Source organism: Podarcis filfolensis (assembly GCF_964270895.1).
Source record: "Podarcis filfolensis genome assembly, chromosome: 9".
Lineage (NCBI taxonomy): Eukaryota > Metazoa > Chordata > Lepidosauria > Squamata > Lacertidae > Podarcis > Podarcis filfolensis.
This window is the reverse complement of record NC_139610.1, coordinates 38756718-38782899: the sequence shown is the minus strand read 5'-3', so window position 1 is coordinate 38782899 and position 26182 is coordinate 38756718. Positions and strand designations below refer to the sequence as shown.

Below are 26182 nucleotides of genomic sequence, written 5' to 3'. Positions count from 1 at the left end.
CAGGCAAATGGAACAAGCTTTAAAATGAGAAAAATACAGCATGGACCTATTTGCCCATCCCTACTTAGCTGCAACCCTAGCTTACGTATTTCTGCTGAAATTATACTGTTTTGAATGAAAGAATTTATTTCTTTTTATAATTGCATGATATATTGTTGTAACCCGCCCTGAGACCCTTATTGTGAAGGGCAGGTAACAAATCTGATAAATAAAAAAAAGTTAGTATTATAATGAAGACAAGAGTTTCCAACAAAGAGTTTCCTCCTGCTCATGGTTCCAGCCAGCCAGCCCATTATTCCCATTGTCTTCCCTCACCTTGGTTTTCTGTTCTTCCAAAGGTCAATAAATATTTCATGCACACCAAACATGGTCAGTCTTCACTGGTTGTTTTATGGGTTTCTCCCTTCAGGTTTCCCCCCTCCAAATAAAATGTACTTCTCTAAACCTTAAGGCTCTTTGAAGTCCAATGATACTTGCTCTCTAAGTGCATAAATAATGCTATTTTGGCTACACGGGCATCTATAAACACAAAATGTGGTTGATATTAATACTTATGTATGCCTGACAAAACAACACACACACTACAAAAAAGAGCACCATTCCACATTGTGTGTTTCTTATATTAGAGACTATCCAACACCCTGAAAAGTGTCCGTCAATGGACATAATCAGAGAACCAACTCCATGCATTTAGCTGGGCTTCAAAGAAAAAAATCAAAATCAAAGTAACTTTTAGAGCTCAAAGAAGTTCCCCAAACTGTAGAGCAATGAAATAAAGAAAGAAACTGCTGTTGTTCAAATTGGGGGTGGGCGGGGGGATTAGACTTTATTTAACAGGTTGCAAACCCATGTATTTGTTTAAATGTGCTCCTGGGATCACGGTACAAATAAAATGGAAATGTAACCAAACACCTTTCTTAAATTCTAGATAGGTAAATATTAACATATTTGCACAAAAGACACCCAGATGGTGCAGATCAGGTAGCTGGGTTGCTCAAGGCTAAAATCATAGAATTTTAAAAAGAAAACTAAAGGAAAATTTCACTGCAGTGCTCAAAACATTTGAATTGCATGTCAGTGATCAAAGTCTAGCACAATACTTCCGAGATTTACCTGCAATATAGCATTAGTAGGGTATTTCTATATCACAATATACTTTTCATGTCAATCCCTCTAGTCTCACTATTTTCATGACACGGGATTTGAAAGTTTTTTTTATTAAAAAAAAACCTATAGCAATGAAAAAATCTCTCAGATTTAAACTGACTAAAATTTAAATTCTATTTGTATTGTCATACACATTTTAGTATGGTTTCACAGAAGTGAACGAAGAAATGCAGTTTTCATTTTAGGGAACATTCCAGTCATGTTTAAAATCTAATAGTGTAGAGAACTGAGAAAAGTTATCTGGTGTTTTGTGCAGAGCATGTGGTATATTACTTAAGGTAGAGCAGTGATGTGAGAAATGATCTCTACTGCTGAAATGGATTATAACCCATTGAAACAAATACTAGCTGCAAATTCCCAAATAAATACTGAATAAGCACATATAACCTTCATTATGTGCTTAAAATTAAGGGCATCAGTTTAGACAAATAAAAATGAAGTTACTTGAAGTTGCCAGCAATCAGAGGTGGCTACAGCTTTCAAATTCCACTAAACCATGTTCATAAGAGTGCATACTTTGATGGAGAGACCATAAACTACAGTCAGGTATGTCATAGTAGAAGCTCAAAAGGTAGCATGAACCATGAACAGAACGGGTGAAATGAGCACACCTAAACGATGCCTATGCCATGCTCAAGAAAAAAATACATGCCAAATAATGATTATTAAGTAATAGTGCATGTTACTGGAAACTTTAAAGTGGAAAGAAAATAATTTTATAGTATGCACTGTGTAATTTACAGTTTATATACACATTAGTCATCAATATTTAATGAGATTGATACCATTCTTATTTACCAGTGTGATACATGTATAATTGCATGGGTTTCTTTATAAATGTTTTGTAGCCTGAAACTTCTATTTCATTTAACTGAGAATATAAAACAGCACATCTGTGGATGCTTTAATTTTAAGAGATACATTTTTAAGTTGATACACTATTAATTCTTCACAATATTATTTTTGTAAGAAGATCTAGTATTTTTCATACAAAGAAACCAGTAACTAGCACTGAGTCCTACTTTGCATCTTCATAAAGTAATAGAATAATCAGATGGCTAACTGTTGTGTTCTGTGACCATTTATAGTAATGTGCTCAACACAAGCTGAATATAACTAGTGCTAGAGATGCATAAGACATGAACTGTCAGATCTCATAACAAAAGTATTTTTACTTGCAAGGATTACTGTAAACATTTGACTGCTATCTAATAATTGAATTCAAACAAGGAGAAAGTTGGCATCAGCCAATTGAAGGTTTAAGTAATTAGGAGAAATTCAAAGTGTCATTCATTTCTAGAACTTAAATTTGCTTCCATGTTCTTTACCAGCTGGTTTTTACTGAAGAGAACTTTAGATTTTGCTATAGAAAATAAATCTGAAATTTTCAGAATGCTTGCTAGGCATTATCAAATGTTATTTTAAAGTAAACTGTAGCATACACACGGGCAAGCAGCTCAAACCACTAGCCACTCCAACCTAAAGTGGAAGTAGACATCTCATTCTGACCCTTATTATGACGCCGAACAAGATATGCCACTCAGGATAGACATAAAGAAAAAATATATAATTAAGTTGACCACTTTTGAATTTTACTTGTAATAAAGTGTTTAAAATCACACTTAAATTTAAATGAAAGGCTACTGGCTCCATTGCAGGAGCCCCATTTGCAGAGGGGCCAGTGTTGTTCTGTAATACACAAATTAACAAAGTACACTTAATTTTCCCAACAGCATTATTTAATACAAAAGTTTGAAGCTTGTATTATCTATGAAACATTTCATGTAAGGAGTTACAAAGAAAATATTCGCACAGCAGCACTGAATGACTTATCCTGCAAAGACATCATAATTAATTTTTACAATTTGATGTTTTAATTTATTCTTCAACAGAATTGGAGAACAATCTTTGAAAACTACATGTGCCAAACATACTGTTAAAGCATGCACATATACATGATTTTTCTAATTTCAAATTATGTAGGTTCCACATGAAAATCGCAAAGGGAAATAACGTATGATCCTTCATGGACTGAAACTGCCACACTAGAGCTATGGTACTTAAAGATACAGTATACAACAGCAGGCCTTCACATGCAAGGGGACAAAAATAATAGCACTTACCCGTCTACGACAGAAAGGAAGGCCTTGCGCAATGATGCTGATGCTAAATATCTTCATCACAGTTTGGTGGGGCAATGGCGTTTTTGTACTTGGAAGATCAACAGGAACCAGGCCATGATTTACGGGTGATTTTCCTGGTTTTGACATTGTACAGTTCTCACATGGTCCAGAATTGTTTGTAACAAAAGGGCATTACTAAGAAGCTCAACAAAATTGGTATCTGGTGAAACTGAGGTTTTTTAAGCAAAGGATTCTGCTTCCCAAGGCCTGCTTTCCTTTGTCTCAATCTTCTCAATCTCTCCTACCAAGTGTCTTGACCTGTCTGCTGCTTAGTGAAGTGCAAGCTATCCTAGTATAGAGCGGAATTATAAACGACTATGCCGACAGACTGTCCCTGCCAATCAAAGAGCTATTGGCCCACCCATGCAGTATCACTAACACATACACTGTCAAAATAGGTGACATTTAAAAAAAATTCAATTGCTTAGAACTAAAATAGCAAAGCTTCAAACTAGAATCAAATGTATAAGTTATGGTTTTGACTGTTGTTTTTTTTAAGTGGGAGACGTAGCCCTAATACCTTCAGATCAAACAACCTGAAACAGAATACAACATAACATTTTCTAATTATGTAAGAAGAAATTAAACCTCTTCATGTTTGGGATTATATATAATAATGCAGTATCGTATTAATATGAAGTGTCTTGCCTATGTTCAGAATGACCAAGATACGGTCAGGACTATGTCAACTTTGACTCTATCTCTTGCTTACAGAACAGTGACAGCAGCCGCAATGTGAATCGATTTAGTGGATTTGCCAACCCCAGAGTCACTATGAGGGCCAACTCCTTTTTTACTAATTTGCTCATTATTGTTCTTTGATGAATATTGGTTTTTCTTATTTTTGTCCGAGATGCTCCCCATGAGTTGATGAGTGTAAGGTGTAACTGGTGGCTGTGTCTGACTGGGAGGAGAGGGTTTTTATCTCCTCAGGAGAAAAGGTGTCTGCATTTCTCCAGGTGAGAGATAGGCAAAAAGGAGTAGCTTTTCCCTGTTGCATTTTGATGCCTTGTATATGATGTGCTTCTGTAGTTCTCAGTTGTTTTACCTATGCACGTAGTTTAGAGCTATTTACTGTTGCCTAATCACGTGGGTGGCACTGTGGGTTAAACCACAGAGCCTAGGACTTGCCAATCAGAAGGTTGGCAGTTTGAATCCCTGCAACGGGGTGAGCTCCCATTCCTCGGTCCCTGCTCCTGCCAACCTAGCAGTTCAAAAGCACATCAAGTGTAAGTAGATAAATAGGTACCGCTCCAGCGGGAAGGTAAACAGTGTTTCCATGCGCTGCTCTGGTTCGCCAGAAGCGGCTTAGTCATGCTGGCCACATGACCCGGAAGCTGTACGCTGGCTCCCTCGGCCAATAAAGCGAGATGAGCGCCGCAACCCCAGTCGGCCATGACTGGACCTAATGGTCAGGGGTCCCTTTACCTTTACCTTTAATCATGCTGCTTAAAATGTGGAATACGTTTTGAATGTGTATTTCATATGTTCATTCTTTTTTGTAAAAGCACAGCTCTCTCTTGAAATAGGAAGCAGTATGTAAAACAATTAACTAAATAAATAAATCGTTCATGGTATTTACCTAGATTAGGAGCACAAGCTATAGCACAAGATAGTCAGCATTTTTCTTTTCAAGCTATGACGCTAATAGCCATGATTGCTATCCTCACAGAAACAAACAAACAAAAAAGTTGCAGCCATTTGGGGTGGGAAAGGATAAACAAGTAGGGACACTGCAAATCACAGGAACTAAGAAAACAGGAAGTTGTGGACGAAGTTTGGGGAGATGCAGGAATAAATGCAAGGGAATAAATGCAAGTATCAGAGGAATGAAGGCTGATGGTCCAGTTTCCAGTATCCTATAAATTTTGGGTCTGAGCTGGGCTGCCAGCATCATGCTGCTCTCCTTATAGGAAGCATAGAAGAAATATTCTCAGAGCCTAGGAATAATAAGCATCCTTGTGCAAATTTCCAATGGCACTGAGGGCAATCTTAGTTATGCTTACTAATAAATATTGGATCACCGTTCACTCAGATATTTAAAAATGATATTGAGTTTAAAGGATGGTACAAAGCAACAGCTATTCCTAGTCATGATGTGTTACCCATACATTACATTACTCAAAATTTATGTAGAGTGTATAAAAACAAGAAGTGGTGATGGGCTGAGAACTGATACTGAAATTGCTGGACCATTATTGAAATTGGAATTAACTCGCTTGGAGTCGCTGAAATTTTAATTAAGTTATTATGAAAATGGAATTTTCACTGACCATATAGTAAAAAGTTGTTTACAATGAAGAGAAGTATTACTGAACATATCACTTGCAAGCTGGAGACAGTGAAACTTAACAGAACTCTTATCTTGTGAGCATCTGCCCTCAAATGGATAAGAGTGATCACTACAACATTTAGCATTATTTATACTGCTTCTTATGAGATACTTACTATGATACACAAAGCAATCTGGAAGTTAGTTGTTTTTCATAAATAAGGTTTTTAAAAAAATGTTTGCCATTAAATGTTAACTTAAATCAGGGTGGCAAATTGTTCTTTTAAATGTGATTTGCAACCCACTGCACTCCCTAATTAATAAACACTTCAAATTCTGCAGCACCTGACTGCTTTACTGCTCCTGGCAGACATGCTGGCCTAAGGGCCACACTACACATATTTATGTGCAGAGTGCAGAAGTGCTTCTCATTTCTGTGCCACATTAAGTGTAACAGTAACACACCCCACATGAAGTAATTGTTGGTAGGAGATAAGTGAGTAGATTTAAAACAGGTATTCCACAGGATGAGAATAATAATACAGTGGTACCTCGGGTTAAGTACTTAATTTGTTCCAGAGGTCCGTTCTTAACCTGAAGCACCACTTTAGCTAATGGGGCCTCCTGCTGCCGGAACACGATTTCTGTTCTCATCCTGAAGCAAAGTTCTTAACCCGAGGTACTATTTCTGGGTTAGCGGAGTCTATAACCTGAAGCGTATGTAACCCGAGGTACCACTGTACATCACAAAGCTGTGTGTCCCAGTTTTCACTGGAGATTTCATGATACTGGTCTGCTTATTATAACTCACCTGCTTCCCTGGATGACCTCAGGAAGGGTTGTGCTACTGTTATATTTCATAAGGCATAGAAATGAAGAATCATAGGGAAAGGGAAAGGCTTCAAAACCATCTAAGCAGTAATATGCACAACTTTGTTAACTGTACAAGGCACTACTTCCATTTGCAGAGAACAGAGTACAGTGGTACCTCGGTTTTCGGACCTCTCCATTACTGGATGTTCCGGTTTTTGAACGCCAAAAAACCAGAAGTAAATGCTTCCATTTCCAAATGCGCCTTGGAAGTTGAATGGCTTCCGCTGCATGTATCTGTTGTTTTTCACAATTTTCTCTACTGAACTGGCAGGTCGCCCTTTGCGCCTCAGTTTCCGAACGTTTTGGAAGTTGAACAGTCTTCCGGAACGGATTATGTTAGAAAACCGAGGTTCCACTGTATATGTTTTAAAAAATGCATTAGCTAGACATTTGTTGAGTATATTTTGAACAGGGAAGTATTGTTGTTTTAAATCCTAACTTCTGCTTCACTTGCCCTACCTGCTTTCAAATTAACATTTCATGAACATTTGTCTTCCTCCTCCATTAAATATTTCAGAAAGTATTTCAAATATGTAACACAAATCCCAATGATCGTCTTGCATTCTGCAAACATTCTAGAAATGTCAGTCCAATCCTTATCAGCTATAACATGATTTATCTCATGATTAAGTATAACTCTTTGGTCGTCTCAGGATAGTACCAGCTGTTAAAGAAGTGCTACAGCTGCTCTTCAAGAATTCAGTGGCAGATTGCATCTTTGTACCCCAGTACACCTTTCAAACAAAATATACCATAAAACAGCCAAACAAATATTCTTATCATTCTCCAAATGCAGGGAAACGAAAAGATAGGTATGTATACTGCACTTTAATAAGCAACAAGCTTAACTGTCTGAGCTACCACCTTGTAATCTCATTTAAGATGTTGACAACTGAGTTTCAAAGAATGTGACATGCCTAAAGCCCTCCCTACTTATGTATCTATAGCTCAGCTATGATAAGCCCAAATTCAAGTACAACGCTCTGTCCATTTTCACATTTTACCTATTAAAATACTAAAATGAAAAACTTTGTTCACCACTAAGTAAGCCATGTAAGCATGTACTGGAAAGGTCATCAGCACACAGAAATATTCAGTTTAACTAAATTGTACTACCGTATCTTAAATCTTACTACTCTACATAGAAAATCTTACGAGGAGGAGGTGAACCACCTGCAGACTGTTCAGTTCATTTTGTGAAAAGAACAGTGGGTTGCATCCAACAGGTTAGGAAACCCTCCAGAAAAGATTTGGCAGAAAAGCAGGAGGCTGCAGAGAGGCAGGGGAAGTCCTGTTGCACAAGTGGAACTCACACAATATTGGACTCAACCCAGTATTTTTAGCAGAAACTTACTTGCCTTTTCATAACTGCATCAATGGATTTTAGGTGTGCTACAAATTTAAAATATTTTTAAAAGTTCAAGCACTTTATAACATAAGCTTCTAATGTTCTTTGATAGCATATCTGACTTACTAGAAATATTCCATATAATACATATAAGCGAGCAAATGGAAAAACACACACTAACCAATTGTTACATGGCATTCACACGGTAGTGGCAGTTTAAGCTGCATAATCCTGTTCAGCTGGCAAATAGCATGCTGAAAAAGAGTGCGGCGTTATTAATAATAGCTCAAGATATGCGAAGTAAAGAATGTTTGAGCTGCCAAAAAAAGGCAGGTAGTCTGAGGCAGGCTGAAATTCTTGATCTGTCTTGTTTGTTCTTATGTGCTTCAGTGATCTAAATAGGTACGGGAAGCATTCTTATGTAAATGGAATTAATTATAAATACATTAAGATTAAATAGTTCATGCCGACTTTGGCGATGTGACTCAAAGAATGGCACCACTAGTTTAAGCACCCTCTAGTTGACCCAATTGTATCGTGCTGCCCTCAAGACTAACTAGAATCCTGTTACCCACTGCTGAGTCCTAATCTATTTGTAAATACTTGTTCAGAAGACACTTTGGAAATTCTCTGCAAGATTAAACCTTAAATCTTCCAGGGGCAGGAACAACCATACTACAGTGGTACCTCTGGTTGCGAACGCAACCCGCAGCGGCGCGTCTGTGCACGCGTGGATTGTGATTCACCGCTTCTGCGCATGCGCGTGATATCATTTTGCGCATGCGCAAGCGGTGAAACCCGGAAGTAACCCTTTCCGGTACTTCCAGGTCGCCGCGGGACGTAGCCTGAAAGAACGTAACATGAGGTATGACTGTACTGAAATTCAGAACGGTATGTATGCGTCTCAATGCCAGCTGCTAGGAATCGCAAACAGAGAGAGAGTCTGTTGCACTTAGGTCCTGCTTGCAGACTTTCCATAGGCTGACCACTGTGAGAACAGGATGATTGATTAGATTGGTATCTGGCTTGATCCAGAAGGGCTCTTCTTATGTTTATATTAACTACAAGATGTTCCTGTTTGGTCTTCGCTTCTCCTGTAGTGAGGAGAGCAAGGAACAATTCCTTTCAAAATTTGCACTGAATCAGTCCCTAGTGTCTGCCCTTTTTAAAAACTGCTGACTAGCAGCTTAAGAAAGCTTTGGACTCAGTGGTCTGGTTCAGAAAATGATTCAAGATTTTAAGCAACACAGGTTATGAAACTGGGAATGAGCAGTTTCCCTGCCTCTCTCCCATCACACACCGACTTTGGCACAGAGATCCTGGGTTGTAATAAGTTACGTCCAAACTGAGAAACTCTGACTTAACAACAGACAACAAACCAGGAAGGAAGTCAGAATGTGATCAATCATCTGAACCAAGCCACTGCCACACAGCTTAATAAATCAAAATATGTGGGGAAATAGAAGGTTGAAGGGCAACTGCAAATACAGGTCATGTCTGCTTTGTCACAGCCTACAGGAAAATTAAGCAAGTGTCAGATCTGGTCTATAGGCAGTGGGCTAAAGTGAGTCAGAAACTGGGAGTCATAATCAAGAGAAATCTAGGAGGCAGGACTGCCACAGCAAGTCAGGACCAAAGAGCAAGAGCAGAAAGAAAATGTGCATGCACACATGAGAATCCAGGTAGATATAGCTGCTCAAACAAGTTTCAATGAAAAGCACGTCCTCTTTATATACTCCATGCTCAGGAGGGATCAATGAGCAGCCGCTGTGGTGAGACAGAATTTGGAAGATTCCTCCCTAAGAGGCTGCAGCTACGTGGCTCACCACATGGGGGAGTGGTTAGCCATTCCTGGCAATATAGGATATTAGACGCTTATGAAAAATGTAGTACTATATAGAATTTGCTGGGAGGGGCAGGAGTAGACAGAACAAAAGAGGTTGTAAGTAGTTAAATACAGTAGAGACCACTGTAAGTAGGATAGTGCAGAAAGCGGCAACTCTTTTCCTCAATGCATGAAGCAAGTAAAGCCACACTAAAGGGATATTCTGTCAAATATGGCAGAAGTCTGTATGATCTTGCTGCTCCTTGCAGTAGATAGTCTGATCCATCCAGAGCTGAGGTGTTAGCTGACCAGCTCCACCTCCCTTGTGGCTGAAACTATGAAGGAAGCTGCTGCCCGGGCCTGTACTGTGAAACTGAGTAAGGAAACCCGTCACATAGGGATTTATGACAAGTGGTAGCAGACTGGTGACTCAACAGTGACTATTGCTATCTGGTGACTATTGCTGATGAATTATTTTTCAGTTATTATTAGATCCATGGAACTGTATTGTTTATGTAATTGTTAGAATCTGCTTTCCTATTGTGCTCATAACCTGTTTGATATGGTTTTATTTGTTGTTTGCTTTTAAAAAAAGACACTCTGTAACTGTTGTGATCCACTTTCAGCTCCGCTTTGGTACTGAAAAAGCAGCATACAAAAGCAGCAACTGCTACAGGATAAAGCAAGAATGGATTTGAATTAAAGATGAAGGACTTTAATTATTTAGCAACAGAGCAAATTGCAGGCATTGTTATAGACCTCACACTTACCCCTACAGTGGTTTCGAGTTTATAGCATATACAGTACTACAGGGTTGTGCATTTTCACTATGGATCCCTTCTTGCCTAAAGTACACCAATGCTGCCATGCCCCAAAGCAATATCTGAATGAAAAGGTTCTCCAGTCATCAGTGTAAGCTTTTAAATTCATGAGATTTCTTTTCCAGACCATGTATGCCATCATCTCACTCATCCACTCCCCTTACCATAGGTTCTCTTAGATTTTAATATAACTTTTATTAATTTTCAAAAAAAAGGGTTGTAATAGATTCTGCAAATATAATGTTATCAAACAGGATCTTGTGGCAATATACACAGTCCATATACAGTTATAGATCACTGTCGAACAAACAAACATATAATAAAACCAAAGTAAACCACAGGTGCGTGGAAGATTGAAACTAGAACTATTTATGGCACAGACATAATTCTTAAACAAAACAAGGTTACAAAACATGAACCCTGTTACATCAAGGGAAGGCAATTAAAGTATTCAAATGCCCTAAGTCACTATATCAGCCATACTTGTTCATAGGTCGAGGGGGGGGGCCTTGGCCATGTTCCTCCTTGCTTAGAAATGAAATAAAGTCAGGTCAAATCATTATCAACAAACACTCATGAGAATCTTCCACATTAGGCAGGTAAATATATACAGGTAATTTTATTGCATTTATCCTGCAGCCATAGGCACTAGCAAAACATTCATCTTTAATCTCTGAGTGTTTACCTTGGACACAGCCTCTGAAACATACTAAGAAGTGGTGAATGCTAACATGTATGACACACAGTGGCGTAGCGTGGGTTGTCAGCACCCGGGGCAAGGCAGTGAGAGAGAGTGAGTGAGCCAGGTAGGGGCAGAGAGCTGCGAGTGCGAGCGCCCCCCCCAGATGTTGCACCCGGTGCGGCCAGCCCCCCCTGCACCCCCCACGCTACGCCACTGATGACACAGGCAATGAATTTCAAAAAATCTACCCCATATTCATGTTGGGGGTGGGGAAGAGATTAGTTCAGCAAAGGGGTGCAAAGCTAATTTAAGCTGGGAAAGCAAAATGTGAAGTAAGAGAGTCCCACTGAATGGCATGAGGCTCAGCAGGTTAAAACTATCAAGAAATACAACTGAGAATATCTATGCAAATTTCCCTCAGTCCAGTCCTCTCAAGTGACTGTGCATGCTTATCACTCTTAGCAGTGGTGTTTTTATTTTACAATCATCAAGAAAGCCAAGCCAACTAGAGTTCATTCTGGAGCCAACTCCAGTATCTGGCAAATCCCAGCCCTCCCTTTCCACTTTGGTTGCCATGTAAAACCTTTCTGGCAGTAGGAGATGTTTGACAGTGGAAAGTGGTAGGCTCTCCTTCTTTGGAAGTTTTTAAGCAGAGGTTGGATGGCAACCTGTCATGTATGCCTCAGTTAAGTTCCTGCATTGCAGGGAGTTGGACTAGATGACCCCTGGGGTCCCTTCCAACTCAACAAGTCTATATTTCTATAACATAGGCTAAACATTTGTGTAGATCCTTTGTGGGTGCTACTTGCCAGCAAAACAGAAAACTATTAGACGAATGGATAAAGAAATTTATAGATAACAAAACAAATGGAGACCTGATTCTAACTGTGCAGCATGGCTGCCAAAAGCCACCTCAGTGTAATGGAGACACACAAACTATAGCAGTCACTTCTGTACCTGGGTACAAACAGCGTTCTAGGGAACAGCTATTCTGAAATGTTGATGCCTGCCATATTCAAACTAGGGTTTTGGAAGCAATACTACTCCGTTTACTTTAGAACAAGGCCCAAAACACCTACTTAGAATAGCCACAAGTTAGGCTGTTATACATCAGAGCTATTAGGTATCTACCAAATACCTAAGCAATTTTGAGAAAGCAAAGATCAAGTCTGAGAATCACTGAGGTTATTCATCTTAGTGTGTGTCTCTGCAGTAGACCAATCAGGATGATGATTCATCAGTGGAAGAGTTGTTAGTAAGAGATGCTTCAGTCTTGGGTGGGAGAAAAGCCCAATTTCCAGAAGTCCCAGTCCAATTGTTAGATCTACAGCCCTCATTGATTTATGGCTCTGGTCTGCAACTAACTGGCTAAAGGTAGTGAAAGGTGGAAGGTGGGTTTGTGTCTCCCCATCCTCACCAGCGTCCAGAAAGATTTTCCTGCATTTTCCTCAATACAACAGTAGATGAGAAGAGGCAGGTGGAGGCAGCATCCTAGACCCCCCTGAATAGTTGTAGAGGACTACAAAAGCATGTACATTCTCACGTTGCATGGGGAAGTCAGCTAGGTGGGAAGCAGCACACAGCTATCGTGTATACTACTTTGACCTGCCATGTGACACTGCCATTGTCAGGACACATTTCAACATTTACCAAGTGCAGCAGTGGCAGCAGGTCAAAAGCAGCATAAGGGAGAATCATATGCCGCTTCTAATGTAGCCAGCTGCCCACAAAAAAAATTAAGAATATGCTCTTATGTACACGAGTGTTCTGTTTCCACTCATAGAAAGGGCATGAGGGTATTTTCTGGTCTGAGTTGATATTTGTACAACCAGCCATAGGGCAAAAAGCAGCACTTGTGGTTACAACCTAGAGAAAAGAATGGCTTACTACTAAGAGCAGCAGGTGCATGTGTGAATTGTAGTAGTACAAATTTTCTTTGAATGTGTGAAAATTACTTTATGGTGATCCAAAATCCAGTGACCAATTGAACGCAATGAGGATAAACCTGCACATCATACATCCCTCTTGAAGAAAACTTATTGGACAAGTACGGATCTCAATATTCAACGCACTCACAGATTTTTCTACCTGACTTCTTACTCTGCTTACACTTACGAAGAATGGAATCCACTAGAAAACTGTTGTCAGTTGTCAGCATATAAGTAAGACAGAAATATTGGAACTTGTATGATGGCAAACATTTCTTAGCCTAGAAAGCTGACAGGCATGCTGCAGTTAAAAAAGGAAAGAACTTTTTTGATTACCTATTCATGTTTATCAGCACCTTGCCTTCTGGTACATATTTTAAGGAGTTTCTTGTAAAAAAAATGCTAATACATACTATTTTGGCAAATATGTACAAAACATTATACACAACTAACAAATTCCATTTCATGTGCTTTGAAGGGGAAAAAATAGCAAAGGCTCAACTAGAGCCAGGGCTTTTTCGGCTGTGGCTCCAATCTGGTGGAACACTCTGTCACAAGAGACTAGGGCCCTGCGGGACTTGACATCTTTCCGCAGGGCCTGCAAGACAGCTGTTCCACCAGGCCTTTGGTCAGGGCACAGCCTGACTCCCTCCTTTGGCAATCTTCACAGAACTTTAGCCTAATGGTTGCCATCAATTTGATTTGAATTAATTTTATAATGAAATGATTTTAGAATGTTGTACTATTTTATTGTTGTTAGCCACCCTGAGGCCGGCTTCGGCTGGGGAGGGCGGGATATAAATAAAATTTATTTATTATTATTATTATTAAGTGCTTCTTAGAGCAACTGTAAGAGCAGAGCACAGAAGGATCCCAATGCCTTAGTGCTTTGAACTTAGTGCTTAGTGGTAGAGTAGTATAATTTTTTTCTTTCACAATAAATAAGAAAAATACGTGAACGCTGGTATAAAGCCTTCATGGTAAATCAGTAGCTTCATAGGAGTGCATTATTCTAGTAATATATATTAATTGCTTAATTCTTATTAAAAAAAATCTCTATGCCTCAGTGCTTTGCTTAAAATTACTTTAAATTACTCACCTTTGACTTTATGTAGAATGGAGATGACTGCTGATGTATTGCTAAGTCCATGATACTATTTGAGTTTGTGACAGTATTACTATTAGTGCGTTCATCATCTCTGCTGCTTTCATCAGATTGATCAAAATCATCACTGTCCTGGTCCATTTCTTCCTCTTCCTCCATCTCCTCCTCCTCTTGTTCACCAGCATGTTCATCTTCTTCCTCCTCTTCTTGGTTACCAGAATATTCTTCATCCACTGCAATAAATCTGTTGTTGTTTTCTTCTAATTGTTCTTGCTGGGACTCATTTCTGTGGCAAAGTCCAGGCTCCCCACCACCTATTTCCCCATTCCTTGCCGCGTGCGCTTCCTCTTGTTGCCGTAATTGTTGCTGCTGCTGCTGTTGCTCCTCCTCTACCACTCGATTCATCTGCTCTTCATCGACTTGGCTTGAGGAAGCATTACCTCGAATAGACCCACCAGTTCGTCGTCTCTTACTGCCGACAGACAGCAGTTCTTGATTCATTTCCAAAAGCCAGCTTGCTACTTCTTGGACCTTTGCTAGACTATCTGAAGATGCAAATGTTTTCACATTCTGAGAAGAAAAAAAGAAGAGGTAGAGAACAAAGATTAGACACTTTTATCAGCGTATCGGTTATTTATACAGAGCTGGGTTTCACGTATTGCCCTGACTCAAGAACAGTTCTAAGCCCAGCATGGAAGCCTTATTTTAAACCTGAAGCTGTAATATGGCCATTCCAATACCAAATTAAGCCCTCTTTTTATGCATTTTATAGTAAGTAATTAGTTTTATACCTTTAGATTAACTCCAAGTGTCAAGATGGAGGGGGGAAAGAATATGAACACTGAGCACTAAATGGCCCCATTAATATAATAAAGTTTTTGTGGTCCATAAAACCTAAGTTAGGCACCCTGGGCAGTGCCAATTATAATGAAAGCAATATAGAAAAAGAAATTGATTGTCTCTGAAAAGTTTCTTCTAAAAATTAATTTCCTTCATAACCGGTTAGAGAGAATGTGCTTTCCACAATTATGCTAATTATTTCATTTGACAATGTATCTTAGGCAAAGTTGTTGATGACAAGATGAAAACACGCAAAAGGTCCTCAATGTGAAAAACAAACCAGTGGCTATTCTTTTGGATACAAAATATAACCCAAAAAGACTGCTGTCAGAGACTGCCTCTAGGTCCCGGCTCACAAAGGACCAACGCTAGCCGGTAGAACGGTATAAAGTCTTTATTGAAGTATAGTTTCCATTTCCAAATCTTAGCGTGCGTCTCTACGTCTATTCCCTAGATCGGCGAAGTCCCATCTGAATCTCCGCCTCCTGTACACCAGTTCAAGACCCTAGCCTTGCTCCACCTTTTGCGTCTCTCCTTTCGCCTCTGGGTCCTACCACCCCCCGGGGTTCCTTCCTTCCTGGATGCCTCGGATGCGGACCCTTCGGATTCCTCCCCCTCCCTTCGGCGGGCTTTAGGACCTGGCTCCCTTTCCGGGCTGCTCATTGCGCCTCCCTCTGTTACATTTGAACTTGGCGCGCGCGCGCTGTCTCCGACCCTCCTCCCTACCGTTTCCTCGCTCTCCGACGCAGGCGTGGCTGCTGCCGGAGAGCTGCCTGTCGCTGGTGCCTGGAACTCCTCCCCCCTGCTGCTCTCTGGTGGCGTAGCTGGTCCGGATTTCCAGCTGCTGCTCTCCGGTGGGGTAGCTGGTCCGGATCTCCAGCTGCTGCTCTCTGAATCCCCTCTGGTCCCTCCTTCCTGAGGTGCCCCTCTTGGCAACCCCCCAGCTCTGCCCACGGGAGCCCCTTTCTGTGAATCCTCCGATTCGCTGGAGAGACTTAGGGACCTTGGTCGGCTCTCGTCGCTAACTTCTCCCTCCGATTCCTCTCCATCCGTCCCTTCTGCTCCTGAACCCCTGACATCCATCCCCCCCTCGAAGCCCCCCCTTCCCCCCTCCCCTCCTTCCGGTGTGGGTTCTGGGTGCTCCGTCGTGGCGGGGGTGAGTGCCGGATACAGTTCTTCCCCCGTGTCGTACATCACATCGGGCAGGTCTGGCTCGTCCTCCGTGCGCTCGTCGACGTCGATCTCCTCTGCTTCCATCTCCCTGCCTTCGTGTTCAAATCCCACGTCCTCCCCCAACACGTCCATGTCCATCTCTCCCCCGTTCCCCTCTGAGGGTGATGCCTGCCAGGGACCCCCCAGCCACTTCCTGCGCCACTGCTCCTCTGGTTGAGTATCCCACCAATAGGAGCGGTCTGAGGCAGAACCCGAGGTTGAACCCTCCGGAGAGCGTATGTGTGGTGCCGTCTCCTCGTCCGAGTCGAACCCCTGGAACGTGCTGCCTGAAAGTGTGGGTGTGAAGAGCCAGTCGTCGAAATACTCGGCTGGCATGGGCCTGTGTGGGAAAATGGCATGGAACTCTTCCTTGAGAAGGGGCTCGTCCAAGGCATAGCCCGGCACCCAACTGTTGGCGCTGGCCGGGGTATCCTCTCTGGCAAGAAGGTATTCTACTCCCTCTTCCCCCCATCTCGAGTCTAAAATCTCTGTGGCTTCGTTGATGCGCTCCCCTCTTGGCGACCCCCCTTCCCTGGGTCCTTCTCTGGGCGGATCTGGTGCTGTGCCTGGCTCCTGAAATCTATGCGGTGCTTTGTAGGGCGTGAGCACCGATCTATGGAACACCGGATGCATTCTGGAACCCTCCGGAAGCGCTAACCGGAAGGCCACTGGATTGACCTGTGCCTGGACTTGGTAAGGCCCTAGCTGCTTATGCCCTAGCTTCTTCTTGGCCAACGATTTGGTCGGCACTGCTTGCGCTGCTAACCAGACCCAATCTCCCACCTGTATGTCTTCCCCTACTCTCCTGTGTCTGTCAGCCTGCAGTTTGTATGCGTGCTTGGCCAGTTCCAACTGCCTCCTAAGCTGTTCGTGGACTTCCTGCAACTCTGACGCTAAGTCTTCCGCTGCCTGCGGCTCCCCCTCCCCCACTCTCTCTAAACCTGGGAAGGTTCTGGGATGCCTCCCGTTGTTGGCGAAGAACGGCGTCACCCCCGTCGACACGTGCTTCGTATTGTTGTAAGCGAACTCTGCGAGGGGCAGGTAGTCCACCCACGTGTTAGGCTGCTGATTGGCGTAGCATCTCAGGTACTGCTGCATGATGGCGTTGACCCTCTCCGCTTGTCCGTTGGTCTGCGGGTGTCTCGCCGACGCTAGATTGATCTTGACGTTCAGGATGCCCATCAACTTTTGCCAGAAGTTCGAGATGAACTGCCGCCCCCGGTCGGATAGAATAGATCGTGGCAGACCGTGGACCTTAAACACGTGGTCTATGAACAGCCTGGCGGTCTGTTCTGCCGTGGCCACCTTCGCACACGGGATGAAGTGTGCCATCTTGGTAAACATGTCCACCACCACAAGCACTGCCGTCTTTCCCCTCGAACTGGGCAGATCCGTGACAAAGTCCAGGGCCACCCGTTCCCACGGCTCAGACGGCGTCTGCAACGGTTCCAGCAATCCCGCCGGCGGTTTGTGCACTGACTTGGCTCTTTGGCAGGTGTCGCATCTCGAGACGTAGTCTGCTACTTCCCCCCGCATCTTGGGCCACCAAAAGTCTCTGGTCACTAGTTCTACAGTCTTTTCTCTGCCAAAGTGCCCGGCAGTGGGGGCGTCGTGTAGCTGCTGCAGCACCCTCGCGCGGAGGTCATTCCCCGGCACGTAGAGTGCTCCCTTGCGGATGAGCAACCCGTCTCTGATCTGGAACTCGTCGTCCTTCACCGTGCCCTTGTGCACCTCCTCCATCTTGGCTTGCGCGAAGGGGTCCTCCTGCAACGCTCGACGTACGGCGTCCAGATCCACGGTCGCCGAAGCGCAAGCCCACGCTTCCGGTGCGAAAATGTGCTTGGCTGCCGACGGTGCCTCCTCCTCGAGGTATTGCGGCTTTCTGGACAAGGCATCCGCCATGATGTTGTTGTCACCCGGGATGTACTCTATCCTGAAGTCGAAGTCCGCGAAGAACTCTGCCCATCTAATGTGCCTCTGATTCAGGAACCTCGCCGTGCGCCAGTACTCTAGATTCTTGTGGTCCGTGCGGACCTGCACTGTGTGTCTGGCTCCGATAAGGAAGTGCCGCCACGCCTTGAACGCTGCATGGATGGCTAGCAACTCCCTGTCCCAGATGGTGTAATTCTGCTCCGACTTGCTGAGCTTCCTTGAGTAGAAGGCGCACGGCCTCCAGTCCCCCTGCTGGTCTTGTTGCAACAGTACAGCTCCCACGGCTCTGTCTGAGGCGTCTGTCTCCACCCTCATTGGTCTGCTGGGATTCACATGCAGCAGCTGCTCCTCGGACGCGAAGAGACGCTTGAGTTTCTGAAAGGACTGCTCCGCTTCCTCCGTCCAGAGAAACTTCTTCTTCTTGGAGCTGAGCGTGTCGGTGATGGCCGCCGTTTGCATAGCGAACCCCTTGATGAACTTGCGATAAAAGTTGGCAAAGCCGACAAACCGCTGGACCTCCTTCCGATTGCGCGGGCTTTTCCAGTCCAATACTGAGCGAACCTTGGCGCTGTCCATGGCGAGCCCCTTGTCCGACAGTTTATAGCCCAGGAAATCCACCTCCGTCACGTCGAACTGGCACTTCTCCAGCTTGGCGTACAGCCTGTGCTCCTTTAGTCTCTGCAGAACTTCCCTGACATCCCTCTCGTGCGCCTCTCGCGACTCAGAAAATATCAGGATGTCGTCCAGGAAGCATACGCACTTCTTGTAAAGGAGTCCCGCCAACACGTGATGCATAAAGGCTTGAAAACAGTGAGAGCCATTTTGTAATCCGAAGGGCATAACTCTGTATTCGTAGGTGCCCAGTGGTGTGAACATGGCCGTCTTCCACTCGTCGCCCTCCCGCACACGAATCAGGTTGTACGCGCCTCGCAGATCCAACTTGGTGAAAACGCGTCCTTTCCTTACCGTCGCGAGCAGGTCGTCTATTTTGGGCATGGGGAAGGACGAGGGCTTGGTTTTCGAGTTCAAAATTCGAAAGTCCACTACAAGCCTCTTCTGGGGCGTGTCTCGCTTCTTCACAAAGAATACTGGGCTGCCCCCTACAGCTTTCGACTCCCGGATGAACCCGCGCTTCAAATTGTGGTCTATGAACTCCCTAAGTTCCTGCCGTTCATCCTCAGACATGGAATACAGTTTCCCTGTTGGCAGCGTCGCCCCCGGCAGGAGATCAATCTTGCAGTCATAGGGTCTGTGGGGGGGTAGCTTGTCCGCTTCCTTCTCGCAGAACACCTCCAAAAATTCAGAATACTTGAGAGGTACTGCTTGCAGCGTGCCCAAATGTAACTGTGGGTCATCCTCCTCCCCTTCTGGTCTAGGCAGAATGCAGTGTTCCGCACAGTAGGAGGAGCCAAAAGTCAGTTGGCGTTGGTACCATGCCAATGCTGGGCTGTGCCTGTGTAGCCAACTCATTCCCAGAACTACTGGCGTGTCCGACAATTGGGTGACGTTGAAGCTGATTACTTCTCGGTGATTCCCAATTTGCATCACCATAGGTGGTGTCTGCTGTACCACCTGCCCCCCTAGCAGTTCCCTGCCATCCACTGTGACAACGTTCAGGGGCAGTGTGGCTGGCAGTAGCGCTATGTTGTGTTGTTGAAGGAATTCCAGTGCGATAAAGTCCGCATTACTGCCAGAGTCAATCGTAATCGGCACTTCTAAAGTGAGACCACTGGGCAGCTGGAGCGATGCGGTGAGCTGCACCACTGGTTTGGGCGGGAGGGGATCCGTGGGCTTCAAAATCTCTGGGGACTTCTTTACTGACTCGCCTGGCTGGCCCCCAGTGCTTCTGTTTCCAGCCAGACTCCTTCGTTTCCCTGCTGTGGTTCACTTTGCTGAGTTGCTCCCATTACTGTCATTGAAGCTGCAGTGTGCTTGTGGAGCCTCTGGGGACACTCTTTCGCCATGTGCTTAGGACTTTCACAGATGTAACACTTCCTGTTCCCTCTAGGCTGCTTTGTTTTGACTGCTCCCGGTGTTAAGGCTCTGGTGGCTGATTGAGCTCTAGCACCGCCGATCTCCATTGGCTCCTCCCCCCCTGCTTGCGGAGGCGTTGATTGCGCACGCGCGACATCCCTGGGCAAGAGGGAGGGCGCTCTGGCTGGTGTGCGTCCCCAACGCCCTTCTTCTCTGTCCCATGGGCGGTCCTCCAGCCTCACCCCCACTGCGAGCGATCTGTCCACCACTTCCTGGGTGCTTTTGGGTCTCTCCCCCCGCGCTATCTCATCCTTGATTTGGGGGTTCAATCCTTCCCAATAAAGATCTCTAACGGGGGGGGAATCCTTGTCCCACCCCAAGGCATTGACCAATGCAAAAAAGCGGGAGTGATACTGCCTCACGCTGGCTTTCCCTTGTCTCAGCCCAAATATGTCCTTACGGGCAATGTCAATGTCTATTTTCGATAGAAAGCAAGAATCCATCGCTTTAATGAATGCAGCTGAACTCTGGAGCGCTGGGTCCATATCTCTCCACAGATTGCGCAGACATGCTTTCGCGTCTCCATGCAAATGAGACAAGATAAACCCCACTTTTTCCTGCTCATCTCTAAACTCTTTTTCCAGCAGTTTCAGCGCAAACTGCACGTCTGCTCGGAAATTGGGGTACTGCTGTAAATTCCCATCGAAGTGAGATACAATGCTGCCTCCTCTCCTCCCCAACCCGATCCCCTCGGATCTGGACCCCGCTTGTGCCTGCTTAGTAAGCACGTCCAACCTGGCTTGGAGATCTCGGCATGCAGCAGCCGCTTCATCCTCTCTTTTCCTGGAGGCGAGTATCTCTGCGCTGAGCTGCGTTACCGCTTCTTGCAGGGAAGCAATTTGCTCTTCAGTAGACATGTCGCTTGACTCTTGTGAGCTCCCAAGGCACCAGTCCTCTTTCCTCCCTGCTTCGCTCCCCACACGTCGCTTGAGTCAAAGAGAACTGATGAAAACTTTGTGAGATGGGACTTACTGTCAGAGACTGCCTCTAGGTCCCGGCTCACAAAGGACCAACGCTAGCCGGTAGAACGGTATAAAGTCTTTATTGAAGTATAGTTTCCATTTCCAAATCTTAGCGTGCGTCTCTACGTCTATTCCCTAGATCGGCGAAGTCCCATCTGAATCTCCGCCTCCTGTACACCAGTTCAAGACCCTAGCCTTGCTCCACCTTTTGCGTCTCTCCTTTCGCCTCTGGGTCCTACCACCCCCCGGGGTTCCTTCCTTCCTGGATGCCTCGGATGCGGACCCTTCGGATTCCTCCCCCTCCCTTCGGCGGGCTTTAGGACCTGGCTCCCTTTCCGGGCTGCTCATTGCGCCTCCCTCTGTTACATTTGAACTTGGCGCGCGCGCGCTGTCTCCGACCCTCCTCCCTACCGTTTCCTCGCTCTCCGACGCAGGCGTGGCTGCTGCCGGAGAGCTGCCTGTCGCTGGTGCCTGGAACTCCTCCCCCCTGCTGCTCTCTGGTGGCGTAGCTGGTCCGGATTTCCAGCTGCTGCTCTCCGGTGGGGTAGCTGGTCCGGATCTCCAGCTGCTGCTCTCTGAATCCCCTCTGGTCCCTCCTTCCTGAGGTGCCCCTCTTGGCAACCCCCCAGCTCTGCCCACGGGAGCCCCTTTCTGTGAATCCTCCGATTCGCTGGAGAGACTTAGGGACCTTGGTCGGCTCTCGTCGCTAACTTCTCCCTCCGATTCCTCTCCATCCGTCCCTTCTGCTCCTGAACCCCTGACAACTGCATTTTAAAATGGTATTTGGGGGGCTGTTTATAAGAACTCAAGCTGCTAAATTAGAGTAGATGTCATTCATTAATTGATCAATCAGACATTTCTAGATCACATTTTTGTAGAAATACAACATGGCAGTGAGCACTATACCAAAACTTACAATACCAACTAAAACATCAATGAAACAACAGAAAAAGTCCATAAATACATTTTACACATTTCATATTTTAAAGGCCTGTCTAAATAACAGGGACGCGGGTAGCGCTGTGGGTAAAACCTCAGCGCCTAGGACTTGCCGATCGTCAGGTCGGCGGTTCGAATCCCCGCGGCGGGGTGCGCTCCCGTTGCTCGGTCCCAGCGCCTGCCAACCTAGCAGTTCGAAAGCACCCCCGGGTGCAAGTAGATAAATAGGGACCGCTTACCAGCGGGAAGGTAAACGGCATTCCGTGTGCTGCGCTGGCTCGCCAGATGCAGCTTGTCACGCTGGCCACGTGACCCGGAAGTGTCTGCGGACAGCGCTGGCCCCCGGCCTCTTAAGTGAGATGGGCACACAACCCTAGAGTCGGACACAACTGGCCCGTATGGGCAGGGGTACCTTTACCTTTTTAAATAACAGGGGCAATGTCTGAAAGAAGGCAGGAGTGATTTCTGAACTTTTACTGGCAAGGAGTTCCGTCCGCAGCACATGGCCTGCCACACTAAAGGCTTGATCCCTAGTAAAGGCCAATCAAACTTGAGGGGTGTGAGGAACTACAAGAAGTGCCCCATCAAAGGATCTCAGTGATCAAGGAGGAGCATAAGAGAGGCAGGTGGTCCTTAAGGTACATTGGTCCCAAGTTGTTCAGGGCTTTGTGAATTAACACAAGAACCTCACACCTGACCCAGTAGCAAATTGGTGACCTGTGCAAATCTCTTAGCAGAGAAGTCACATGCTGCCAGTCGCCTGCTCCTGTGAGCAGTCTGGCCATAACATTCTGCACTAACTGCAGCTTTTGGGTCAGCTGCAAGGGTAGAGCCCCACATAAAGAACGTTACAATAATCAAGTCTTGAGGTTACCAATGGAGCACTGTGATCAAGCTACTGCGGTCCAGGAAAAGGCACAGCTGGTAATACTGAGGGAGGCCAGTATGCTAGCGGAAAAAGTCTCCCAAAGTACCTCGGCCACCCTGCTGGAACCAAAGGCTGCTGTAGCAGCAGAAGTGGACTACCCAGTGTGAAGTCCTTAAGGACTTAAGGATATGCAGGAGTTATTCTATTTGATGCATGTACCCATTTAAAGTATTATATACAAACAGCATGCACCTGGAGGTTATGGTGAAGAACCCAGATGCTGGGCACGAAGGAGCTGCCCTTCCTGTCTACCTTCATAGCACTGATCTTAGGTCAGCTGGTGGGCAGAAACAGAGCTCTGATTATGATCAGAGCAACGAAGCCTCTGAGGTGCGTAGAGATTGCACTTTTTAAAATGTTTATATATGCAGAAGTCTCAGCTAAATACAAATTCATTCCAAATATCTGTGTAATGGAATTAGTATAAGTATTACTTTTAAAATTAAACCATGTCATTTTAAAAAGGAAGCATACCATGTATTTAAACATCATAAAAAACATGCTGTAGCATGTTGACTGTAAGTCGTGTGGAGTGATACGATGATGGAGACATTCTTTTATTTTTACCCCAAACATATAACATAACATAGGCCATGATTTCATGTATGATACCTATACAAAACATACCGTATTACTTGTGAGAAACCTGCACCCACTTTTTTCAAAAAAAGACTCAATGACTGAGAAACATATTTGATTAGTTTCAAATTAAAATTTCTATAAAATTGATTTCCACTGCTATTTGTAACCCATATATTTTTGATGATTCACTATCTACTTCACACAATTTCATTTAATACACTGTGCCAGAAGAAACACAGTTCTACGTATAAAAATAGCAATGGCAGACATACATATTTCTCAGAAGCATATGGTTTTGTGTAGTATAAGCAGATAAATATACACATTTGCTACAGAAATGGCTTGAACTGTGCTTAGTCATTAAGTGAGCGATTACTATCAAATTATATCAAAGGTATAATTTAGACTAACCAATATCACTAGCAGTAATGAAATAGCAGCTATAATTTTTATTGGCTAAGTATGCAGCTTTTGGAATAACTACAAGGAATTCTGGTCATAATCCGAACAAGTATTTTTAAACTAGTGTAAGGGCTTCTACTTATCTAGGTAGAGTGAACATTAATTCCCCATACGATACCACAAACTGCTTTTGCAATTCCCTTCCATTTCAGAGATCCTATAAAGCCTCTGGAGGAGAAGCTGTTCAAGAAACAAAAATCAAAAAGACTTTGGGACATGTGGAACTAACTGATCAGTTCTTTATATGTAACAGGACTAACACAATTGGAAGATCACTGATAAATTAAGGAATTAATTGATTTACAACATCCCTTCCTTATAAAAATATCATAGATGATAAAACATAATGGGTAGTGGCTGAGAGCCTAACCTAGAAACTCCCAGTTCAGCTCTCATCTCAGTCCCAAGTTCACTAGGTGGCCTTAGAAAACCTACTTCTCTCAGCCTTGGTCACCACAACACATACCCCTACAACAGTAGCATCATCCCCATATCTACTCTAAAGGGGCTGCTGTAAGGATTACACAGCTAGCATGCCAATCTATGAGGAACATTCTAAGGTATGTGGGTGGGACTGAGGTCTAAACCACTGAGCCTAGGGCTTGCCAATCAGAAGGTTGGCGATTCGAATCCCCATGACGGGGTGAGCTCCCGTTGCTCGGTCCCTGCTCCTGCCAACCTAGCAGTTCAAAATCACGTCAAAATGCAAGTAGATAAATAGGTACCACTGTGGCGGGAAGGTAAACGGCATTTCCGTGTGCTGCTCTGGTTTGCCAGAAGCGGCTTAGTCATGCTGGCCACATGACCCGGAAAAACTGTCTGCGGACAAACGTTGGCTCCCTCGGCCAGTAAAGCGAGTTGAGCGCCACAACCCCAGAGTCATTCACGACTGGACTTAACTGTCAGGGGTCCTTTACCTTTACTTTAAGGTACATTACCATCATTACCTTGTTAGGTATCATCCCATCTCCTATGAAGAAGCACCTTTGGCTATGGGAAAGCTCTCACACACACAAACACCAGGCCCACACAACGGTATTGGAACAGTGAAGTTTAAACATAAAACATACTCCGATCGCAACATTGATTAGAAGTACAGTATTGTCAAATATGGTTATGTTGGGAAGCTGAAAAAGAAAATATGTTAAGTGAATTTCCATGTTGATCCACTAGAGGGCAGCCTCTTCTCTGTATAACAAGTTAACCATGCTAAAAGCGAAACGGAAAAAGTTACTTGTCAACAAAATTTGTTGAAAAGCACAGCATTCCATTAGGATCATCTGCCGAGAAACATGCATCAGTAATTTATTTTGTCACTTCATAACAGTTTTTAAAATTATGAACCGAAGCTAAGAAATTAGTATACATAAAGCAGGTAGGATAGCTCAGCTGGTTAGTGCGTGGTAGTCATAATGCCAAGGTTCCAGGTTCAATGTATGGGACAGCTGCATATTACAGCATTGTAGGGGGTGAACTGATCCTCAGGGTCCTGATCGATTTATTATGAAGACAACATGTGAAGGACAAGTAGTACTGGATCTCTCTAACTAGTCTATGATAGCAGTACGACAGTAGATGTATCAAATCAATACCTCATATTTTAGAAATTTGCTATCAAGTTCAGATATGTCTCCACTGACTTACAGTTTATTATTACTTTTTAATAATAAAAGCTATCTTTTCCATTTTTATTACATTTTCCTAATTCCTATAATTCAAACCTATTCAGACTTTCAAATTTGATCTCAAACAGTACTACGGTATCCCATTAAAAGGTGATCAAGGGGACAGGTAGAGACAACCTGTTTCAGTATTTTTAAGCAGGGATATTATTTGCTCTTTATTACATAAAACATCCATATCTTCTCATGACAATGTTTCAGTGTTGATCTCAAAGGTTTAACAGGAAAAAAACCGGTAATCAACTGCAACTGAGATAAAACACAGGATACTCAAAAGCCATCGACATAAATGGGAAACTGGCGCTGACAAAAGTATTACATTGAAGAATGGTCTTCGAGTTGGAGGATTGAGGTTAGAAATATGAAGTTGTGACCAATGCTGTCACTAGGCAAGCAGAAGACACT

General features: G+C 44.1%; 1 protein-coding gene across 3 annotated transcripts in view; it reads right to left on the bottom strand.

Annotated features, from left to right (window-relative positions):
* Positions 1-26182, bottom strand: part of FBXW7 (F-box and WD repeat domain containing 7) — a 122485-nt gene that overhangs the window by 57466 nt on the left and 38837 nt on the right. For 2 of the 3 annotated variants that reach the window (XM_083631172.1, XM_083631173.1), the window contains exon 2: positions 14199-14774. In XM_083631172.1, coding sequence (XP_083487298.1) covers positions 14199-14705 — 507 coding nt within the window. In that variant the 5' untranslated portion in view covers positions 14706-14774. Of the gene's footprint in view, positions 1-3290; positions 3638-14198; positions 14775-26182 lie in introns of those variants that run through there. The other variant, XM_083631175.1, reaches the window with a different exon arrangement.